This window comes from Leptonychotes weddellii, chromosome 9 (assembly GCF_054177405.1).
Source record: "Leptonychotes weddellii isolate Sample4059 chromosome 9, ASM5417740v2, whole genome shotgun sequence".
Lineage (NCBI taxonomy): Eukaryota > Metazoa > Chordata > Mammalia > Carnivora > Phocidae > Leptonychotes > Leptonychotes weddellii.
Genome location: NC_138377.1, coordinates 90820338 through 90841575, shown reverse-complemented (window position 1 = coordinate 90841575; position 21238 = coordinate 90820338). Strand labels below are relative to the sequence as shown.

The window sequence follows — 21238 nt, the reverse complement described above, 5'->3', positions numbered from 1 at the left end:
CTCTTAACTAAACCTAGAATTCTCTTTTTAAAAGTAGGCTCCACGCTCAGCGTGGATCACTGCCTGGGGCTTGAACTCACAACCCTGAGAGCAAGACCTGGGCTGATATCAAGATCCAATGCTTAACCAACTGAGCTACCAGGGTGCCCCAACATTTTTTGTTTTAAGTAATCTCTATGCCCAATGTGGGGCTTAAACTCACGACCCTGACATCAAGAGTCACATGTTCTACCCATTGAGCCACGAGGCACCCCAGTTCAGTTAAAAAGATTTTTTTTTAAATTTTTTTCTGGCTACAAATTTATTCAACACAAAACATCTCCAACTTTACTGAGGTGGCTGACCACGTCCACGACCAAATCTGCCTCTACACTGGAACTCAGTTGCTGACCCAGCCCCGGCCTCATCTTTGTCGGCACCAGGGGGCACAGCGCTTCGTCTGTAGGTGTCTCTGTCAGCTTCCACTCATGTGAGTCTTGCTGGTCGCTCTCCCTCCAGACCTTTGGGCCGTGGTTGGCCAGTCTCAGGGCGGCTGCGGCTCAGAGTGGCAGGCACAATCTTGGGGGGCAGGTGGAGGTGATCATGGAGATACTGGATGCCCTCGTTGGTAAGGTACCGGTAGAAATGTCTCCAGGCAAACTGTTCCTTTACGTAGCCTCGTGATTTGAGAGACCGCATGGCCTTCATGACGTGAAGATTGGGCACATTCTTGTCTGCCAGCTCAGGGTGTTTGGGCATGTGGACATCCTTCGTGGCCACCATCACTCCCTCCTTGAAAAGGAGTTCATAAATGGCAATTTGGTTCTTCTTGGGCATCAACATCTCAGCGGCTGCTACATCCGGGGCTGGGGCTCAGTTAAAAAGATTTTAATAAAATATCAAACACTGCACAGCTGTTTCTGTATTTAGATTTATAGAGAACTGTTCATAAATCCATCTGTTTATTAAGTCCAGTATGTAAGACAGGTTTAAGCTTGCAGGCTCTGGTTGCATTTTCCCTAAAAGAATTGTTGATAGACTCTTTAAAGCTTAAAAACCCAGATAATACACATTTAATTGGGTGCCTTTTCTGAAATAGCTCAGTTTCATCTACTCCCTGCTTGATGATCTCCACTGTTGTTGAGGAAACTCTTAGGTAGTTACCTTGTTGGTTCTGAATCCTGCTGCACATTAGGATCCATAGGGAATTTTTTAAAAAAATGATGCCTAGAGTCCACTTCTCAGGATTTGATTAATTGTATGTGGTGGGGCTTGGGCATTGCTGTTGTTTTTTGCTTTTGTTTTTGTTAAAGCTTCCTGATGATTCTTAAGTGCATTAAGGATTGAACACCACTGAGCTATGATATCCACAGTAGCTGATTTGTCATTCACTTTCAGTTTGCAAATTCAAACAGGGCCTGAACATATGCACTTATCTCTGGCTTGTGACAAAAATACCACATTTTCCCCATGCTTATTCTTTACATTCTCAGGCACTACTCTAGTCTCCTGCTCAATTATCAATGGTGTAATAGTGCTCTTTCATCACTACTTTTATTTTTGAAAGGAAGAGCCCTTTTCATAGGTTGCATGATTTCTTTGTCCTAAAGATTCATACCTTGTGTTGAATTATGTAGCCCGTATCTAAATGATACATTTGGAATTTTTTGAAGCTACTTTCAGATTTTATTTTTTATTTTGTTTCTTATTTCAAGTGCCTCTTTGTAGACCTCAGAGAGTCGGGGACCTGGGCGGCGAAAGAACTGAGAAAAAGAGACGACAGTATAGCGAGGCACAGGGGACCCCGAGCAAACAGCCTGAGGTGCTGAGGTTTATTTTCCATACTCTTACATGACTTCTATAGCAGGGGCGTAGTAAGGCACATTCCTCCATGTAAACAGGATTAGTCAAGCACGTAAGAATCTTTAAAACAATAAAGGAACAAAGAGGGGAGTGCCCAGTGTGCTGTTTACAGCTGGCTTCCTATCTACTAAACATCTGCTGCGTACTTTAGAACTGACCACACACGTCCCAAGGGCATTTCACTCTGATCCTTTCGGGTTATTTTTAACCCTGCAATCTCGAGTTTTCTCAGAGAGCTCAGAGTCTGAGCGAACATGAACCAGTGGTTGTTGTGGCGTTCTGTTTCCCACACCTCTTCTCATTAACATTTCAGCCCTTACAATTTCTGTTGGTATGGACATGATGGGGTTAGTTCCACTCAAAAAATATCTCAAGGCAAAAGACAAACACAGTAAGCACTTGGATTAACAATATTGTGCCTACGTCTGACAAGAATTCAAGATATTGGTGGCTAAGAATTGATTTGCTTTTGCTGAAGCTTTGTGTTCATGAACATTTTAAAGTAAAAATTTAGTAACAGGAATGAAATTGGTAGCTAACATTTTCTTGATCTAATTTGCTGGGTACCATCAATTCTGAGGAAAGTACTATTATCTTCAGCTTATATTAGCAAAGTAAGACAGAGAGCGGTTAAAGAAATTGTCTAAGTTCTACTTCTGAAAAATATAAAAAAGTACACTAATCTTCTGTGCCAAGAGAATAAAGAAGTAAAATATTATTTCATATAGAATATAAAGTGATCAGATAATGACAGTTCTTACTACATTTCTGACTGCTGAAAATGGATTGGTAAGCTTGACAAAAGATAGTTATGGCTAAAGTATAAATGATAAAACTTTGATAGTTTTGTTCACAGATGTATACCTATTCCCCTATTTCTTTAACATCTTGTTGTTAAAGAAAAGAACTTACTTGGGTGCCTGGGTGGCTCAGATGGTTAAGCATCTGCCTTCGGCTCAGGTCATGATCCCAGGGTCCTGGGTTCAAGTCCTGTGTCAGGTTCCCTGCTCAGCGGGAGTCTGTTTCTCCCTCTGTCCCCCCCCCCTTGTACTCTCTCTTTTGTACATGCTCTCTTTTGTACTCTCTCTCTCAAATAAATAAATAATATCTTTAAAAATAAATAAATAAAAATAAAGAGAACTTAACTTAGTTTAGACTTCTCTTTACTAATTCAACTTTTTTTCAACTTCTCTTTTGGAGTATTTCACCTTTTGTTACACAGGGAGGCTTGCAATAGGTTACCAATTTACTACTAATTTAAAATACTATAAATTTTAAGTGGGAAAATTATTAAAGTTTACTTACTCAGGGAGTGAGAAGATAGAGTCTAAATTATTTATCCCCTTTATTCTATTTATTCTCTGTTTTCTGCTTTTTAGTTATTCATCTATATTTTAGTATTTCAAGGAGTTGCAGAAAATCAAGCCAGGATTTATTGAGAAGAGAATGAAATGAGATTTAAGGACTATCTGTTTTTATTTATATTCGACCCCTCTCCCATGTCCATAGTTAGCAAACCAGTAATGTATATGAATTCTGAAATATGATTGTTTTAAACTAAAACTTCTGAGTGTGGAAGCATCTCCTTTAGAGAGAACTTTTCATTTTATAAATCTGCAGTCTTAGTGGCTGTTAACTTAAATATTTGGAAGACATATTGCTCAAAAAAATTCACTTGAAACCCTTACTGTATTTCTGTTAAAATGCAGCATCATCAAAATTTGATCAGTAGGTGTGTAAAGTAAATTAATGGTGGAACTATATTAACCAAATCATGTTGAACACCATTTCAGAAGGTTCTCTTGACCGTTTTTAACCTAATGTAGTGTTAAAATAATTAACCATTGTTCTTACCTGGCTATACCTGAAAATGAAGAGGGCATTTACTCTTTAATTAAATTTAATAAAAATGTTTACTTTTCAGGTGATTCGATCTGGGCAAAAATTAAGGAAAAAGTCTGCTGACACAGGCGAGAAACGTGGAGGCTGGTTTAGTGGGTTTTGGGGTAAGAAGGAGTCCAAGAAAAAAGATGAAGAATCTTTGATTCCTGAAAGTAAGTTCCAAGTCAGATAATTTATTGTACACTGATAAGTAAAAAATACATAAATTCTATTTTAGCCAGTTAGTGGACTTTTACGTTTATTATAAGCAAATTAGTGTAAAGGTATAAGCAAATACTTCAGGCTGGAACATGTCTGGGTTTATCTAACTAAATTAAAACTTTGGTATTTTTGAGGAAATTATTTGTGTGAAATTTTAGAAGTTTGAATTCAGAAGCGTCAACATCTGACATTTCTTATTGTTACTTTTTACATGAGTATCAGAAGTTTCACTTAATTTTTAACCTACTTAGGGAATTCTAAAATTCTTATATGAGACCAGAATTCCCTTAATGGTGTCTCTTTGCCTTTTCTTGACATAAGCAAGCAAATGCATGATGTTTGTTTTAAGTAGGCACAGTAGTATATTAGAGGGAATTACCTGGCTGCTTTTGCTATTAGCATTGATTTTAGAGCACTTGTTAGTTTGGTTTGATTGTTTTTATTGTATCTGTAAAACTGAAGCGATTGATTTCTTAAAATACTGTCCTTTCTTTGTAGCTATTGATGACATTATGACTCCAGAAGAAAAAGATAAGCTCTTCACTGCTATTGGTTATAGTGAGAGCTCCCACAACTTAGCTTTACCCAAGCAGGTAATTATTTTTTAGGTGGTTTAAGAAGTATTTTATTTCATTTTACTGTATTATGTTGAATTGGGTTAAATGAGTTATTGATTTTTATAAAAATGTTATCATTTGTTTCTTCTCACAAGAGTGTGTGAGAAGAATTGGAGTAAATTCTTTTTTAAATGTTTGATAGAATTTACCAGTGACATTATCTGGTCCTGAGGTTTTCTTTGTCGGGAGGTTTCTGCTTATTGACTCAATCACCTACTCATTATTGGTCTGTTCACATTTTCTATTTCTTCATGATTCAGTCTTGGTGGATTGTACATTTCTAGAAATTTATCCATTTTTTTCTAGGTTGTCTAATTTGTTGGTATATAGGTGTTCATAGTAGTCTCTTATGATCTTTTGTATTTCTGTATATGAGTTGTAATATCTCCTCTATTACTTACAATTTTATTCACATGTGTCATCTTTATTTCTTGCTTAGTCTAGCTAAAGGTTTGACAGTTTTGTTTTTAAAGAACCAACTTTTGGTTTTATTAATCTTTTCTATTGTTTTTTTATTCTCTATTTCATTTATTTCTTCTCTAATTTTTATAATTTCCTTTCTTCTTCTAACTTTGGGCTTTGGGATGCCGGGGAGGCTCAGTTGGTTAAGCTTCTGCCTTTGGCGCAGGTCCTGGGATCGAGTTTCGCATTGGGCTCCTTGTTCGGTGGGGAGCCTGCTTCTCCCTCTGCCTGCCCCTCCCCTGCTTGTGCTCTCCCTCTCTCTCTGAAAAGTAAATAAATAAAATCCTTAACTTTGGCCTTAGTTTGTTCTTCTTTTTCTAGTTCCTTGAGGTGTAAAGTTAAGTTGTTTATTTGAGATCCTTCTTTTTTCTTGTATGAATTTATCACTATAAACTTCCCTATTAGAAGGAAGATGCTTCTGCTGCATCCCATAAGTTTTGATGTATTGAGTTTCCATTTTTGTTTATCTCATGCTGTTTTTTTATTTTCCTTTTGATCTATTCTTTGATACAGTGGTTGTTCAGGGGTGTGTTGTTTAATTTCCACATATTAGTGAATTTTGTAGCTTTCCTCTTATTAAGATCTTACTCCATTGTGGTTGGGAAAGATACTTGATATAATTGATACCTTCTTGAATTTTTTGAGACTTGTTTCATTGCCTAATATATGATCTATCCTAGGAAATATTCCTGTGGGCTTGAGAAGAATGTTTATCCTGCTGCTGTTGAGTGGAATGTTTTGTGCATGTCTGTTAGATCCCTTTGGCTTACAGTGTTTAAATCCACTGTTTCTTTATGATTCTCTGTTAGGATGAGCTATCTGTTGTTGAGAGTGGGTTATTGAAGTCCCTAACTATTGCCATTTATTTCTCTTTTTAGTTCTGTTAGTATTTACTTTATGTATTTAGGTACTGTAATGTTGGGTGCATAAGTTTTTACAAATCTTATGTTCTCTTGATTGACTGATCTCTTTATCATTATATAATGACCTTCTTGTCTCTTTTGACAACATTTAACTTAAAGTTTATTTTCTTCTGATATAAATATAGCTACCCTTTTTGAGGGGAGTTACTATTTGCTTGAAGTATCTTTTTCCATTCCTTCACTTTTAGTCAATGTGTGTCCTTAAAGCTAAAGTGAATGTCTTTCTTGTAGGCAGCATATCATTGGATCTTATTTTTTTAAAAATCCATTCTGCCATTCTTTATCTTTTTTATTGGAAAATTTAATCTCCTTACTTTTAAAGTAATTATTTAGGTAAGGACTTACTGTTGCTATTTTGTTAATTGTTTTCTGTTTTATGAATCTTCCTCTCTTAATGTCTTCCTTTAAGGTTTGATGAGAATCAACTCCCTGCTTCTCTGTCCTACCTCGTTTTGACCTATCTATTTTTTGGTCAGGATTTTTTTTTCTCAGTGTTTTTTTAAGCCTTCCAAGACATCAAGCAGATGTTCTCTATATTTTGTCCAGTTTTTGAGCCAGAGGATTGGTCTGAATTAGTTTGCTTTAGTGAAAGTTGATGAATTGAGTCTTTATGTGACAAAATATTTTATCAAGTTTCATTTTTCTTATCTCAAACTAGGAGAAATGAATTTTGGATCTCTTGTAGTTGTCCTTTTTGAACAATTTTGTAATTTTGTATTGAAGTTTCTAATGTTCTTTTTGAACATTTAGATCACCTTATAATTCAAGAAATTTAAATAAGAAATTATTAAAGAAAGTAATAATTAAACTATAACAATTTCATTCATTCTTTTTGTTTAGTATGTTGCCCATATAATGACACTGAGACTAGTCAGCACCTCTGTCACATTAAGAGAAAACAAAAATATCCCAGAAATACTGAAAATTCAGATAATTGGCCTGGGCACCCAAGTATCTCAGCGACCAGGAGCACAAGCACTTAAGTAAGTTAAAAAGCTTATTATTTCAGTTTTTATTTCTAGATATGACTTGGCCAAAAAATAGTGTTATTGAGCATTAAACAACTTCTTTAGTTTCTTTTCCTTTTGTGTGTCAGATGGTCTTTTTATATTTGAATTTGTTTTATTACAAAGCTCTATGAGGAGTTCATCATTTATTCTACCCTCTGTTCTTTCCTTTGCAAAAATTTATTGGATACTGTTAAATTTATCAGTTTGATACTATGAAGGCTAGCATAGGAACATTAAGTTTCTGTTTTTAAGAAGTTTATGCTGTACATGTTAAGAGAGGATAACCAAAAAGTTAATAATATAAGAACTATATAACATATTAGCTGTAGGTGAGAAGATGCAGTAAAGTGAAATCCTTGAGGTTAATGCTACACAAGCTCAGTTGCAGAGAATAACTTGGGCTAGAAGAATTGGGATTTAGGGTAGCTGAGTAGAAAGAAGCAGGGATGAGGGTGTTTTCAGGTGACATGAAATAGAGGGTTGAGTTCCCTGAGTGAAGTGTAGCTTACGTTCATGTAACAGTGATCATCGGAACTTCTGTAGTGTTCAGGAGTTGGCCAAAGTGGGTTTCTCATGCGGATGAGAAGTTAAGAGCCAAAAACCAAAACAAAACCCCAGATTGTATGGGTAATTAAATGCCAGGCCAAGGAGTTTGGACTTTACCTCGGGTAATAGGTGTAGTACTGGCTCTCAAAGGAGTTTTTTTAAAAGGAAAATTTATATTTTAACCCATTATGTTACACAGCATCTTAATTATATTATTTATTTACTCACTGGATTGTAGGGTGGAAGCAAAGTTAGAACACTGGTACATCACAGGTCTGAAACAGCAGGGTGTTGTACCGTCACTCGTGGCTTCCATTGGCGATACTACCTCATCCTTGCTTAAAATCGAGTTTGAAACCAACCCCGAGAATAGCACGGCTGACCAGACTCTGATTGTTCAGTCTCAGCCTGTGGAGGTCATCTACGATGCTGTAAGTGCAAGGAGAAAGTAAATCTTTTTTTTTTTTTTTTTTTTTTTTAAAGATTTTATTTATTTACTTGAGAGAGAGAGACACAGCAAGAGAGGGAACACAAGCAGGGGGAGTGGGAGAGGGAGACGCAGGCTTCCCGCAGAGCAGGGAGCCTGATGCGGGGCTCGATCCCAGGACCCTGGGACCATGCCCTGAGCTGAAGGCAGACGCTTAACGACTGAGCCACCCAGGTGCCCCAGTCAATCTTTATTAAACCCTTCTTACACTTCTGACATATGGTGTTCTTATTTTTCCTCTTTTATACCTAACATTTATTTACTTAGCAACTAAGTTTACTAACACTTTTTTCTTGTTTTAAAAGCAGTACATGCTTACCAGTTAATTTTACTTTTTCATATGCTGCCATTTTTCTTCCTACTGTACTTATCTATGCTTATGTTAAAGTAAAAAAAAAAAATCTAATATACAATTCAAAAAGTCTGTGTTGGAGCGCCTGGGTGGTTCAGTCGGTTAAGCGTCTGCCTTCAGCTCAGGTCATGATCCAGGGTCCTGGGATTGAGCCCTGCCCTGGGCTCCTTGCTCAGCGGGGAGTCTGTTTCTCCATCTCCCTCTGCCTACCGCCCCCCACTTGTGTGTGCACATGTGTGCACGTTCTCTCTCTCAAATAAATAAAATCTTTTTTTTAAAAAAGTCTGTTTATTGTACCAACTACTCCCAAATAGTTATACACTGACTTCCTGTTCCAGTTCAGTTTTGCTTATTTTCCCTTTCCCCTAAATATCTGGACCAATTCAAATTGCTCTAGGAGTAATAAAAGAATTTTAAATATTGTTCATATGAAAAAAAAGCATTGACATTTAGATGTCATTGAAAATGCTGGCTCAAGTTCTGTATCTATGGTTCCATCTTTTATTCAAATGCTCTTAACTCATCTCAGGCTAGCCAACAGGATCACTAGTCATTGCATCCTTTGTAAGTTCATCCTCCTCTGTTGTTGAGAACCGTGACTTTTTTTTTTTTTTACTTCACAGTTTAGAAGTGTAGTCACAGGCAGGGTTTAATTTAATTTTTTAAATTAAAAAAAATTTAAATTGTGGTAAAATACATAAAATTTACCATCTTGGCAATTTTTAAGTGTATAGTTTAGTAGTAATGTCCATTGCTATAACAACATGACACCTTAGAACATACAAAGTCACCTCAATGACATGCACACATTGTTGCCAAGTAAGCTTACTTGGGCTATTCCTTTTTTTAGATTTTTTTTTTTTCCATGAGAGAGAGAGATGCAATAGGGCAGAGTATCTTTGGAGGTATCTCCTAAGTTTGGAGCCACAGTTGTTTAGAATTAAACTGAAACTTTAAAATTTATAATATGGAAAGTACTGTGTAGACTTGCTTATATTTTAAATTATTTTACAGAAAACCATCAATGCAGTGGTTGAATTCTTTCAATCAAATAAAGGATTAAATCTTGAACAAATAACATCAGCTACATTAATGAAGCTGGAAGAAATTAAAGAGAGAACAGCTACAGGTAAAGAATTTATCTGCATAAACATCAATGAAACTCAAAATTTTGTCTATTCTAATGAAAACTTTGTGTGTAACTCTGGTTCTAAACATAAATACTTTTATACAGCATGGTCTCTAAACTCAAGCCAAGTACTTTATGTGGTTGCTTAACTAAAGAAATGATGAATTTTGGGGCACCTGGATGGCTCAGTCTTTAAGCATCTGCCTTCGGCTCAGGTCATGATCCCAGGGTCTTGGGATTGGGCTCCCTGCTCGGCAGGAAGCCTGCTTCTCCCTTTCCCACTCCCCCTACTCTGGCTGTATAGGGGCTTCCCTCTCTGGCTGTGTCTCTCTCTGTCAAATAAATAATTTAAAAAAAATGTTTAAAAAAAGAAATGATGAATTTTCTCTCTCTGGATAAAATACTAGCTATGTTGGGTTTACTGTACAGTGTAATGATATGATTGTCTCCCATTGACCATATGGAGTTTCACCTTAGATGCTTAATTTTGAGGATAGTCTGTGAGAACTGATGCTCCCCCATAATACTTTTCAAGTGATACTCGTATTCTCATTGTTAATATAATTACGTATGTCAACTTGACCATCTAATCTTTTATTATTTCTTTTAGGACTTACACACATTATTGAAACTCGAAAAGTCCTTGATTTAAGGATAAATCTGAAGCCTTCTTATCTAATACTTCCACAGACAGGTTTCCACCATGAAAAATCAGATCTTCTCATTGTAGACTTTGGTACATTTCGGGTAGGTGTATATCCATTTCTTCCTGCCCATTTTTGCTCAGGTTGGAAGCTAGCTATCTGACAGTTTGCTGGTTTTCCCTCAGAGTTCACTTAAATTAAACTTAGACTTATTTCTTCTTAGTATTTTGTCAAGCCTAGCTTAGATTGAGTATTTTATGTATATTTTATGGCTATTAAAAAAAACATGGAAAACCCCTAAAATTTTCTGTAATGGTAGATGATTTGATATTGAGGACTGGATTACTGCTGTATTTTTCTAGTTGTAGAGAAGTACTAGATTTCCAGAGTTTAATTACACAGTGTTATTTGTTAATTTACTTATTTTGACAATAGGAAATTATACACATATTAATATACTTGTTATACCACTGTCAGCAATTAAATTGAGTAAGAGAACGCTAAGGTTTTGGGTGTCGAACCCATTAGAAATCCAAGCATCTGAGAAAAAGTGAAGATTTCAGAAAATACAGTCCCGAATGGATCCTTGCTTCCTTTGGGAAGAGGGAAAAGGAAGTGGAGGTTGAAGCTGAATTCTAATGGCCTGTTTATTCAGGTGATGTAATGAGAAGAAGAAGGAACAAAACCTGTGATTTCATGGTGAAGAGGTTAGGTTGTAGGCGTGCTGAGCCATGAGTTGCAATAACTGCTGAGAGCCAGGAAGAGTTGCATGTCTAGACAGGTTCTTTGAGGTAGACAGCTGTGTAACTGATCTTCTAATTAGTACAAATATGGTGAGCACCTAGTACCCAAACATATTAAAGAGGTATACTGAAATATTATATTCCTAATAAAATACTTGCAAAAAATTGTCAGAAGATTAAGCAGAACGTGAACTCACTAAGGACAGAGTTTTCATTTTAGTTAGGTTTTAAGAAAACACAACAAAAATATTAATATATTTTTCTGCTAAGAAAATTGAAGTTTTTGTCCATTTTAGCTTAACAGTAAAGATCAAGGTTTGCAGAAGACTAATAATTCATCTCTGGAAGAAATAATGGATAAAGCATATGACAAGTTTGATGTTGAAATAAAAAGTGTGCAGTTACTCTTTGCAAGAGCAGGTAAGCTTTTGCTCAATTTTTAGGATCTTGAAATTATGTTGAATAGCTTAGGTAAATATGTGTGCATGTATATCAACCGTGACAATGTTTTGAACACATGTCCTGTTGGTCACTTAAGAAAACCAAATCGGAGCCCATCAGTGCAAATCATTGCCACAGGTAGAAATAGAGATAAAAATACGCCTATTCATCTTCAGGTACTTAGCAGCGTTTGAATCTAGGTCCAGTCATTGCCTATTTGTTGTGATGTGACTATGAAACTGCCCAGAACACAAAAATAGAAGTTGCCATTGGCTTAAGTTTTTCTTTCTCAGTGCTTTTGGGATGTCTCAATGTTGTCTTCCCTTGCTACTTTATTTTTAAATATTTTGACTTTATTAGCCTAGTCATTATTTCAGTAGTATTACAATCTACTTTTGTAGATATCTGACAAGTATGGATATAGTCTTAAAACCCTAAAGGTAGTTAATTATTTTCCAGAAGTTATGGTGTTTTCTACTGCTTAAGTAAAGAACACTGGTTCTCCATACTTGTTTAATTTCTAAAAGCAATAATTATTTGCTAAATATCCTTGAATTTAGCACTTTGTGGTAGGTCATTGGAAGAAAGAAAGTAACTCTGTGTGCAGAGTGTATAGTCTAGTAGGAATGAAGAGATTTATTAAAATGTAAATACATAATGCTTTATTAATTCCTTGGAGGGAAGTACTTTTACACAGACCATTTTACACAGACCATTAAAACTGCCTTTTCTTTCATATGTACTTAATAATAATTGTTTGAGTTATAAGTGATAAAAGATGTTCAGTGATTGCCATCACTTAAGATCTGTGTAGGATTCTGTTGGAAAGTCTGACTCTGGAACTTTTTTTTTTTTGGAGAAAAGTGATTATTACACTTTTTTATCATAAAATCTTAATAAAACTCATTTTTGTTTTAGAATTATGTGCTAAACTAGTGTAATTTCTCTAAGGAACCCCAGAAACCTCTTTTTTTCCTCTGTCATTTTCTATTTTTTTTTTCCTTTTTTCACTGCAACCACCTACCTTGACCACTAATTCCAGAATCAGGGCAATAAAGTCCTGTTTTTTTTTCCTATTTGCTTTAGAATGCAAGATGTTACATGAACATCCTCCAAATATATATTTACAATTATTTTTATATCACAGTCTTTGACTCCTGTTGGTCTTATTTTATTTTATTTATTTTTTTGTTTTTGTATCATTGTTTATTTTAATCTGTTATAGGCCATTTTGATTGTTCTGTCCCCCCATCACATATGCACTAATGCTTATAAACATATTTGTATATAAAACTATTTCTTTCCCACTGATTTTTTCCTTTATATTTTTATTCCCCACAGTAGACTATCCTTTATCAGTACTTGTGAATCACTTCATAGTCTTTAGATACATAAGCCAGATTGATAGCCTAGACATGATAGACCTAGGATGAGGCTAAAGAATGTCAAATGGAGTTAGAGTAGACATGTGAAAAAATAAACACTGAAATTCCTTGTCATTAATAACCCTCATTTTTAGAGCATGGGTGAATTTTAATTTTTTTTTCTGATGTGGACTGTATAATTTATTATAGCAAAGTATTTTAGTATTCATACAGCAGTAATAATCCAATGAGAATTGTTTAGTAATTAAGTGGGGAAAAGTGCCCACTTATTATGAACTGTTACTGCTAACTAAAAAACATTTTGAAATAAACCGTTACGTTATTAACTGTCAGTCTTATTTTATTTTTTTTGTCAATCTTATTTTAAAAAATAAAGGTCATTTAACATATGCTGAAAGAAGTAAAAATTAGTATTTATTGAATACGTTTGCTGTTTTCTATTAAGTTAGAGTAATTTTTCACAGAACATTGGAAGACTAGTTTAATTTTAAAATTTTTTTAAAGATGAAAATTGGAAAACGTGTCGATTTCAGCATCCATCAACTATGCATATATTGCAACCCATGGATATTCATGTTGAGTTGGCCAAGGCAATGGTAGAAAAAGACATTAGAATGGCCAGGTAATGTATTTCTTTTATATTATAAAATTAACAAGGCGAAATGTATCTGTATCAGTTACTGGATTTTATTTATTTATTTATTTATTTATTTATTATGTTATGTTAATCACCATACATTACATCATTAGTTTTTGATGTAGTGTTCCATGATTCATTGTTTGTGTATAACACCCAGTGCTCCATTCAGTATATGCCTTCTTTAATACCCATCACCAGGCTAACCCATCCCCCCACCCCCCCTCTCCTCTAGAACCCTCAGTTTGTTTCTCAGAGTGCATAGTCTCTCATGGTTCGTCTCCCCCTCTGATTAAAGAACTAGATTTGTGAAGGACAGAAAAAATGATTATCTTATAGCAAAAATACATTTTTAAGAAAATGTTTATTTGAATTATGATGTATCCCTTCTCTTATTTCAGAAGTATTTGGAATTTTATAATGTGTAAAAGTTGGTTATCCGTGTTTTTGAATGGATCAAATCCAACAATTCAATATCAATAAAATAAAATCTTCAAAAATCAGCGATGTGGATGGAGCTAGAGATTGTTATGCTAAGCAAAATAAGTCAGAGAAAGACAAATACCATATGATTTCACTCATATGTGGAATTTAAGAAACAGAACAGATGAATGTGGGGTGGGGGGAGAAAAAGAGAGGCAAACCAGAAAACAGACTCAACTATAGAGAACTGAGAGATGCTGGAGTTGGAGGTAGGTGGGGTAGATGGGTTAAATGGGTGACAGATATTAAGGAGGGCACTTGTTGTGAAGAGCACTGGATGTTGTATGTAAGTGATAATCACTAAATTCTATTCCTGAAACTAATATTACACTGTATGTTAACTAACTGGAATTTAAATAAAAACTTGAAACTAGGGGAAAAAAATAGAGGCTCTTTTGATAATGAAACCACATAAAATCTTGAGAATAATTCAAGGGAATGAAAAGTAGGAACTGAATTTTGAATTTAAGGAGATAATTATGAAATATTTATGCTGCCTTCTTAAAAACAGCCTTACTGAAATATTATTGATATTCAGTAAGCTACATCTAATTAAAGCATACAATTTGATAAGTTTTGACATGTATATCAGTAAGCTACATCTAATTAAAGCGTACAGTTTGATAAGTTTTGACATATATATCTATGAAACCATCACTATAGTCAAGATAATGAACACATCCATCATCCCCCCAGAGTCCTTGTGTCCCTTTATACAGTTGGCCCTTGAACAGTGCAAGGGTTAGAGGCACTAGCCCCCATCCCAGTCCCACACTCGCTCTTTTGAAAATCCATGTATAACTTTTGATTTCCCCTAAACTTAACTACTAAAAGCCTACCTTTAACTGGAAGCCTTACTGATAATATTAGCAGTTGATTAACACATATTTTGTGTGTGTGTTATATCTTCTGTTTTTACAATAAAGCTAGAGAAAAGAAAATATTATTAAGAAAATCATAAGGGAGAGAAAATACAATTACAGTACTTTATCGTATTTATTGAAAAAAAATCCGCATTTAAGTAGACCCATGGAGTTCAAACCCAAATTGTTCAAGGGTCAACATCTCTATTTGTGAGGGATATTTGTGCTTTCATTGTTTTTGTATCAGCATATCAGGGTAATGTTGGCCTCATGGAGTGAGTTTTTTGGAGGAAGTTGTGTAGAATTATTTCTTTTCTATATGTTTGGTGGAGTTCATTTAGTGAAGCCATCTGGACTTGAGTTTTGTTTTTTGGGGGAGAGTTTTTAACTGCAAATTCAATATATTTCATAGATAGAGCTATTCAGATTTTTTTGAGTGATCTTTGGTAGTTTGTCTTTTAAGGAAGGAATCTGTCCATCTTAGTTTTTGAGTTTATTGTCATAAGATTGTTCATATATTATTATATTGCCTTTTTTTTTTTTAATTTTTTTAAGATTTTTATTTATTTATTTGATGAGAGAGAGACATAGCGAGAGAGGGAACACAAGCAGGGGGAGTAGGAGAGGGAGAAGCAGGCTTCCCCGTGGTGCAGGGAGCCCGATGTGGGGCTCGATCCCAGGACCCCGGGATCACGACCTGAGCCGAAGGCAGACGCCCAACGACTGAGCCACCCAGGCGCCCCTATTATATTGCCTTTTTAATACATAGAGAATTTGCAGTGATGCTATATCTCTCTCTCTGCTGATGTTAGTAGTTTGTGCCTTTTCTCTTTTTTTCCTGATCAGGTTATCAGTTTTGTTGATCATCTTCTGAAAGAATCAGCTTTTGGCTTCAATTATTTTCTCTATTGTCCTTCCGTTTTTTATTTCATTGATTTCCACTCTCATGTTTGTTACTGCTTTTTCCCCTTCTGCTTCCTTTGGGTTTCATTTACTTCATTTTCCTAGTTCTTTAAGGTGGAAGTTGAAAACACTGATTTAAGAACTTCTTTTCTACTATCGGCATTGAATGTTGTATATTTCTCTTGAAATACTCCTTTACTGTACCTCTCATATTTTGAAATTCTTAAGTCAGTAGGCTGGGGTATTCCTAGGTCTTCCCTCATTTGTTTTCCGTTTTTCATCTGTCTTTTGTTGACTAATGTCCAATGTCTTTTAAACCATTGTTTCATGTATTTTGTCCAACTTTGTAGTTATTTTGGGTGGGAGGGTTCATCCAGTCCCTCTATTTGAGATGCCTTTAGTTTCACAAATAATAAAGAAGCATCTTTACATATTTATGGTGCTTTCAACTGACAGAGTACTTTTATAGAAAGTTCAATATCTTGAGACAGGAATAGCCAACCGGCCTCTTTTCATTTGTGCCTTATACAGAATATCATTCTTCATATAATCGTTAGGCAGCTGTCAACTTGAGCTGCTCACGTTGGCAAGTCAAAGATAAGCAGTAACTGGAAAGAACTTCCTGAGCAGCAAACAGCTGCCACAAAGCTATTGAGACAGATAAACCGAGGCAGTTATGCTGAGTAGGGAAGCCAAGTAGAAGCAGGGCCCAAAAGTAAGCAACTAATGAAAGCATAGCAGTGATTCAGCAGTGGGTAAAACAGATGTCCTCAGGGTGCGTATATTTTAATCAGGAGACATAAAATAAGCAAATATATATGATATGTCAGGTGCTGACAAGTACTAGAAACGGAAATAAAGCAAGGCAAGGGGATAGAGAGTGATGGAGTAGATACTCTTAGATATGTATAATATAAAATCTTTGATGCCAGGAAATAGTTAAAGCATGTATAGTGGTTTTAAAAATTAGACATTGTGTTTGAAAATATGTTCATAAAAATCAGTTAACTTTAAAAGGTTTGGCTGCTGAAGAGGGATACATTAAAATTATCTGGAAACTTGGCTTACGCAGAACCTCTCATGCTCTGACAATGTTGACTGAATGAGGCATTAGTTAGATTAAAACATGTCCAGAGTCACTTTGACTCCACAGTGTAGTCTCAAATCCATTTCCCCCCCTCCCCCATAATAGAGAGAAGCTGGACCTTAAAACCTTACAGTTGAATTGTATTTTTAGATTGAAAGTATCTGGAGGACTTCCGTTGGTGCATGTGAGGATTTCTGACCAGAAGATGAAAGATGTGCTATGTTTGATTAACAGTATACCCTTGCCACAGAAATCCTCTGCACAGTCTCCAGAGAGACAGGTAAATGGATATAATAAAAATGCTGCATCTTCACATATCTGTATATGGTGAGGTTTTTTCATCTTTCTTTGAGCTAATTTGTTTTTGAATATTTTTTAGGGCCAATTTCATTTATTTGATACACTTCTGAAGTTTAATGTTGTTGATTCTATACAAAAGTGCATATGGCATTGAATAGGTAAATTTTGAAGCCTGTTTTCACTACTGTTTAGAGTGGTGGTAGGAAGTCAACTTTTAGAGAACAAAGGGAACAAAAAGACATAAATGAAAGGAAAAAAATGTTTTACAAATTTATGAAATGTGTTTAAGTAAATTAGATACAAAAATCTTCCTTAAAACTATTACAAAATAGAATAATTTGTATGTAATTTTCATACACATTAGACTTAAAAGTTGTAGATAACTTTAATTGGAATTGATCTTTACAACATAAAAAAGGTGTTAAATTTCCACTTACTTTGAAATGAAATCTGAGAGAGCCCACCAATGCTGATACCATTTTCCAGGAACCTGTAATACAGACGCACAGTTAGTATTGTCAGAGACAGCAACTAAATGATACACTATGATAAGTAGACTTGTCTACTAGAGTAGTACACAGTCTGCCCTTATGAATACAGGTGGTAGTCTTAATCGTTAGTAAACACTAGCCAACCATTAATTGATTGCATAAAGTGCTTTTTTGGAAGATTTGTGTATTGTGTGTATATGTGGTTTTCCATCTCTCTCTATCCTCTATTACTTTTTCAGTATTTTTCTCATTTAAGTACATTTGATCCTGCTAAATCAGTATGTTAAGAAAACTTTTTGTATTCTTTTCTAGGTATCCTCAATTCCCATTATTTCAGATAGGACAAAGGACCTACTTGGTACTTCACTGTTGCTAGATGGAGTAGAATCAGGTAAGGAAAGTAAATGTTCTTTATTAAACCAAGCCTATATACATTTGTATATAGAGATAAGATTTTCAGAAAATAAAGGAATTTTGAAAGTATTAAAGCAACTCACTGGTTTTAGTTCTAGTTGTTCTACTAACCAACAGTGTCATTTTGAGTCACTTTTTTTTTTGGTTTTGTTTAAATTCAAGTTAGTTAACATATAGTGTATTATTAATTTGGGGTAGAATTTAGTGATTCATCAAGACAGTATGGTACTGGCACAAAAACAGATAATATAGATCAATGGAACAGAATAGAGAACCCAGAAATGGAGTCACTTTTTTTTTAAGGCCAGTTTCTTCATTTGAATGAAAGGATTTTTTTTTTTTTTTAAGATTTTATTTGTTTGAGAGAGAGTGAGTGAGAGAGAGAGAGAGAGAGAGCACAAGCTGGGGGAGGGAGAGGGAGAAGCAGACTCCCTTACTGAGCAAGGAGCCCAACATGGGGCTCAATCCCAGGACCCCGGCATCACGAGCTGACCTGAAGACAGACGCTTAACCGACTTAGCCACCCAGGTGCCCCGAAAGGATTTTTGTGATTGACAGTGCATAAGAGTCTAAATAAGCTACTTTTTCTTTTTTGCCCCAATTTCTACCTGATCTGATCTTTTTTTCTAGCTCTAGCCTAACTGATCTTGTTTAATTTTGAAGTAGAGTGTAAGCTTCATGAGAACAAGGACCATGTCTGCCCTGTTTACTTTAGTATCCTTAATGTCTGGTACAGACTGATGTATGATAGATGATGCCAAACAGTTATTTATATTGAATATTGAATTAGTGAACTGAATTGAAAAACAGAACTATTGAAGAAAAAAATAATAGGGTAGTTTGGTCTTTATATATCATTATCACATGTCAGGTTGAGTTACTTGGTGGGATTCGAAAAACATAACTGTATTCTGATTCTAAATATGAAGATTATATCTAATAAATGAATTTTACTTTTGAGAGATTTGAGTGTTTCATGCAGTTTTCAGTGGGCATTCTCTCAAGTCAAATGAATGTGTTCTTTAGAGTCTGATGATGAATATTTTGATGCCGAAGATGGAGATACACAGACTGGTAAAAGTGTGACAAGTTCAGTACTAAAAAAAGTTGCAGAGGCCCCAAATGAGGAGCTCATTAATCTTTTACTAAAGTTTGAAATTAAAGAGGTAGGTATTTTTGTTTTGTCCATAAATAAATATATTGTTGTCATCACTATCCTTGTAAACTATCTCATGCTAGATTCAAACATTAAGTGTATTAAAAATATACTGTCTTCCCTACTTCCTAACACACACACACACAGTTCCAAGAAAATGAAATGTTATTTTGTAAAAACTGATATGAGAGTGATCTATACTGTATCTAATCTATTCTGGAAAAGCTCAAGATACCTAAATGAGATTTTCTTTTCTGTAGAAAATTTCTATGACATGTTTACATTAATTTTTTTTTTTTACTTTTAAGCTAAATAATATTGCTTATTTTTATGTTTATAGTTCAGAAAAGTATAAACAACCTAAATTTTCAGCATGTCTTTATATCCATTAAAAGCATGTAATAAAAGGAAACATTGACCTGGAAAGATGTTTATAAATATCATGCTTTTAGAGAAAAAAGAGATTATAATACCAAGGACATCATGATTCTATTTAGAAATTACACATGCATTTTTTTCTTTGATAATGCATGATGGACAACGTTCATTTCTGTGCGGTGGAATTATGGTTTCTTATTTGTGCCTGTTTGTTTTTCCATATACTCTAAATTTTTAATAATAAATATGCATTGCTTTGATAATAAAACACAAAGGTATAAAAAGATGTTTCTTATTGACTGCTTTATATCCCAGTGTGAGATGATGTCCTAAAATGTAATGTCAGAAATACCAGATTTTAATTGTGTATATAAATCCCTCTAAGTATTATTGGTATTTGTTTAAAGGAAATATGTATTATTTATCTTTAGCCTTCTTTGACTTCTCTCTTTTTTTCATATGCCCATCTAAAGTATCAGAAAATCCCTTGACTCTTAACTTCAGAATACATTCAAATGATTGCTTTTCTACTGCACTGTCCAAGTCACCGTCTTGCCTGGACTAGTGCAGTAGCCTCATAATGTCTCTCTGCTTCCATAAGTTACTCTGTTCTTAACACAGTAGCTAGAGTGATCCTTTTTTTTTTTTTTAGAGCATGCCAGCGAGGTTTGTGGGGGGCGGGGAGGAGAGGGAGAGAGAGAACCAAGCCTGATGCAGGGCTTGATCTCATGACCCTGAGACCATAACCTTGAGCCAAAATCAAGAGTTGGACACTTAACTGATGGAGCCACCCAGGTGCCCTCAGAGTAATCCTTTTATTTTTTATTTTTTTATTATGTTCAATTAGCCACTGTATAGTACATCATTAGTTCTTGATATAGCGTTCAGTGTTTCTTTTAAAGTAAAAGTCAGATCATGTCATTTCTCTGCTCACAACCATCCGTTGGCCTCCATCTTTTTTTTTTTTTTAAATTTAATTTAATTTTATTATGTTAGTCACCATACAGTACATCATTAGTTTTTTTTTTTATAAAGCATTTCTTTTTTTTTTTTTTATTCTTATGTTAATCCCCATACATTACATCATTAGTTTTAGACGTAGTGTTCCATGATGGCCTCCATCTTGATTAGAGTAAAGGGTTAAGTCCTTCCCATGGCCTGCTAGGCCTTACATGGCATACAGGTCACCCCATGTGACTTCTTTAGATTCATCTTCAGTTCTCTTCTGTGTTGCTCACTCTGCTCCAGGCATATTTCATGATCCCTTCAGTAAATATTCATCAAGTGTCATCATGGAGTGCATTGTTTTAGATACTGAAGTTATAGCAGTGAGCACAAAGTTCTTGCCTTATGGAGCTTACACTTGCCTTTTGTTCTTCCTTATGTATACCAAAGCACATTCATTGTGCTTGCCGGGGTATTTTTTTTTGTTTTTTTTTTTGTTGATGTTTTTTTGCCTGGAACACTCTTTTTCTGTATGACTTGATTCTTTACTTCTATTAGATACTTGCTCAAGTGCCATCTTACTGGAAAGGCCTGACTACCCAATAAAGGGAACCTTCACTTTTCCCCACTCTTCTTAGAATATAAGCTCCATCAGGACAAGGACCTTGTCTGTCCTGGTCACTTTGATGTTCCTAGTGGTTGGTATGGCCTTGTACATGGTAGATGATGCCCAATAAATATTTTATTGAATATTGAATGAATAAACTAAAATGATAAACAATGATAATCAGAATCATCTAAGAAAAAATAGTGTTGTTTTTCCCAACTTGACTTCTTTTGCCATTTTGAGGTTTTAAATGTTGCTGTAGTGAAATATATTAAATTTTTTCTTTATAT

The 21238-nt window shown here is 34.9% G+C and overlaps 1 protein-coding gene and 1 pseudogene across 2 annotated transcripts in view; one reads left to right on the top strand and one right to left on the bottom strand.

Moving 5' to 3' along the window:
- Positions 1 to 21238, top strand: part of VPS13C (vacuolar protein sorting 13 homolog C) — a 178369-nt gene that overhangs the window by 47061 nt on the left and 110070 nt on the right. For both annotated transcript variants that reach the window (XM_081831199.1, XM_081831200.1), the window contains exons 15-25: positions 3767 to 3896; positions 4444 to 4538; positions 6788 to 6930; positions 7742 to 7934; positions 9357 to 9471; positions 10082 to 10218; positions 11155 to 11278; positions 13189 to 13306; positions 16808 to 16937; positions 17761 to 17839; positions 18889 to 19028. In XM_081831199.1, the coding sequence (XP_081687325.1) occupies positions 3767 to 3896; positions 4444 to 4538; positions 6788 to 6930; positions 7742 to 7934; positions 9357 to 9471; positions 10082 to 10218; positions 11155 to 11278; positions 13189 to 13306; positions 16808 to 16937; positions 17761 to 17839; positions 18889 to 19028 (1404 nt within the window). The remainder of the gene's footprint in view (positions 1 to 3766; positions 3897 to 4443; positions 4539 to 6787; positions 6931 to 7741; positions 7935 to 9356; positions 9472 to 10081; positions 10219 to 11154; positions 11279 to 13188; positions 13307 to 16807; positions 16938 to 17760; positions 17840 to 18888; positions 19029 to 21238) is intronic.
- LOC102750647 (small ribosomal subunit protein eS10 pseudogene) lies at positions 271 to 872 on the bottom strand (annotated as a pseudogene).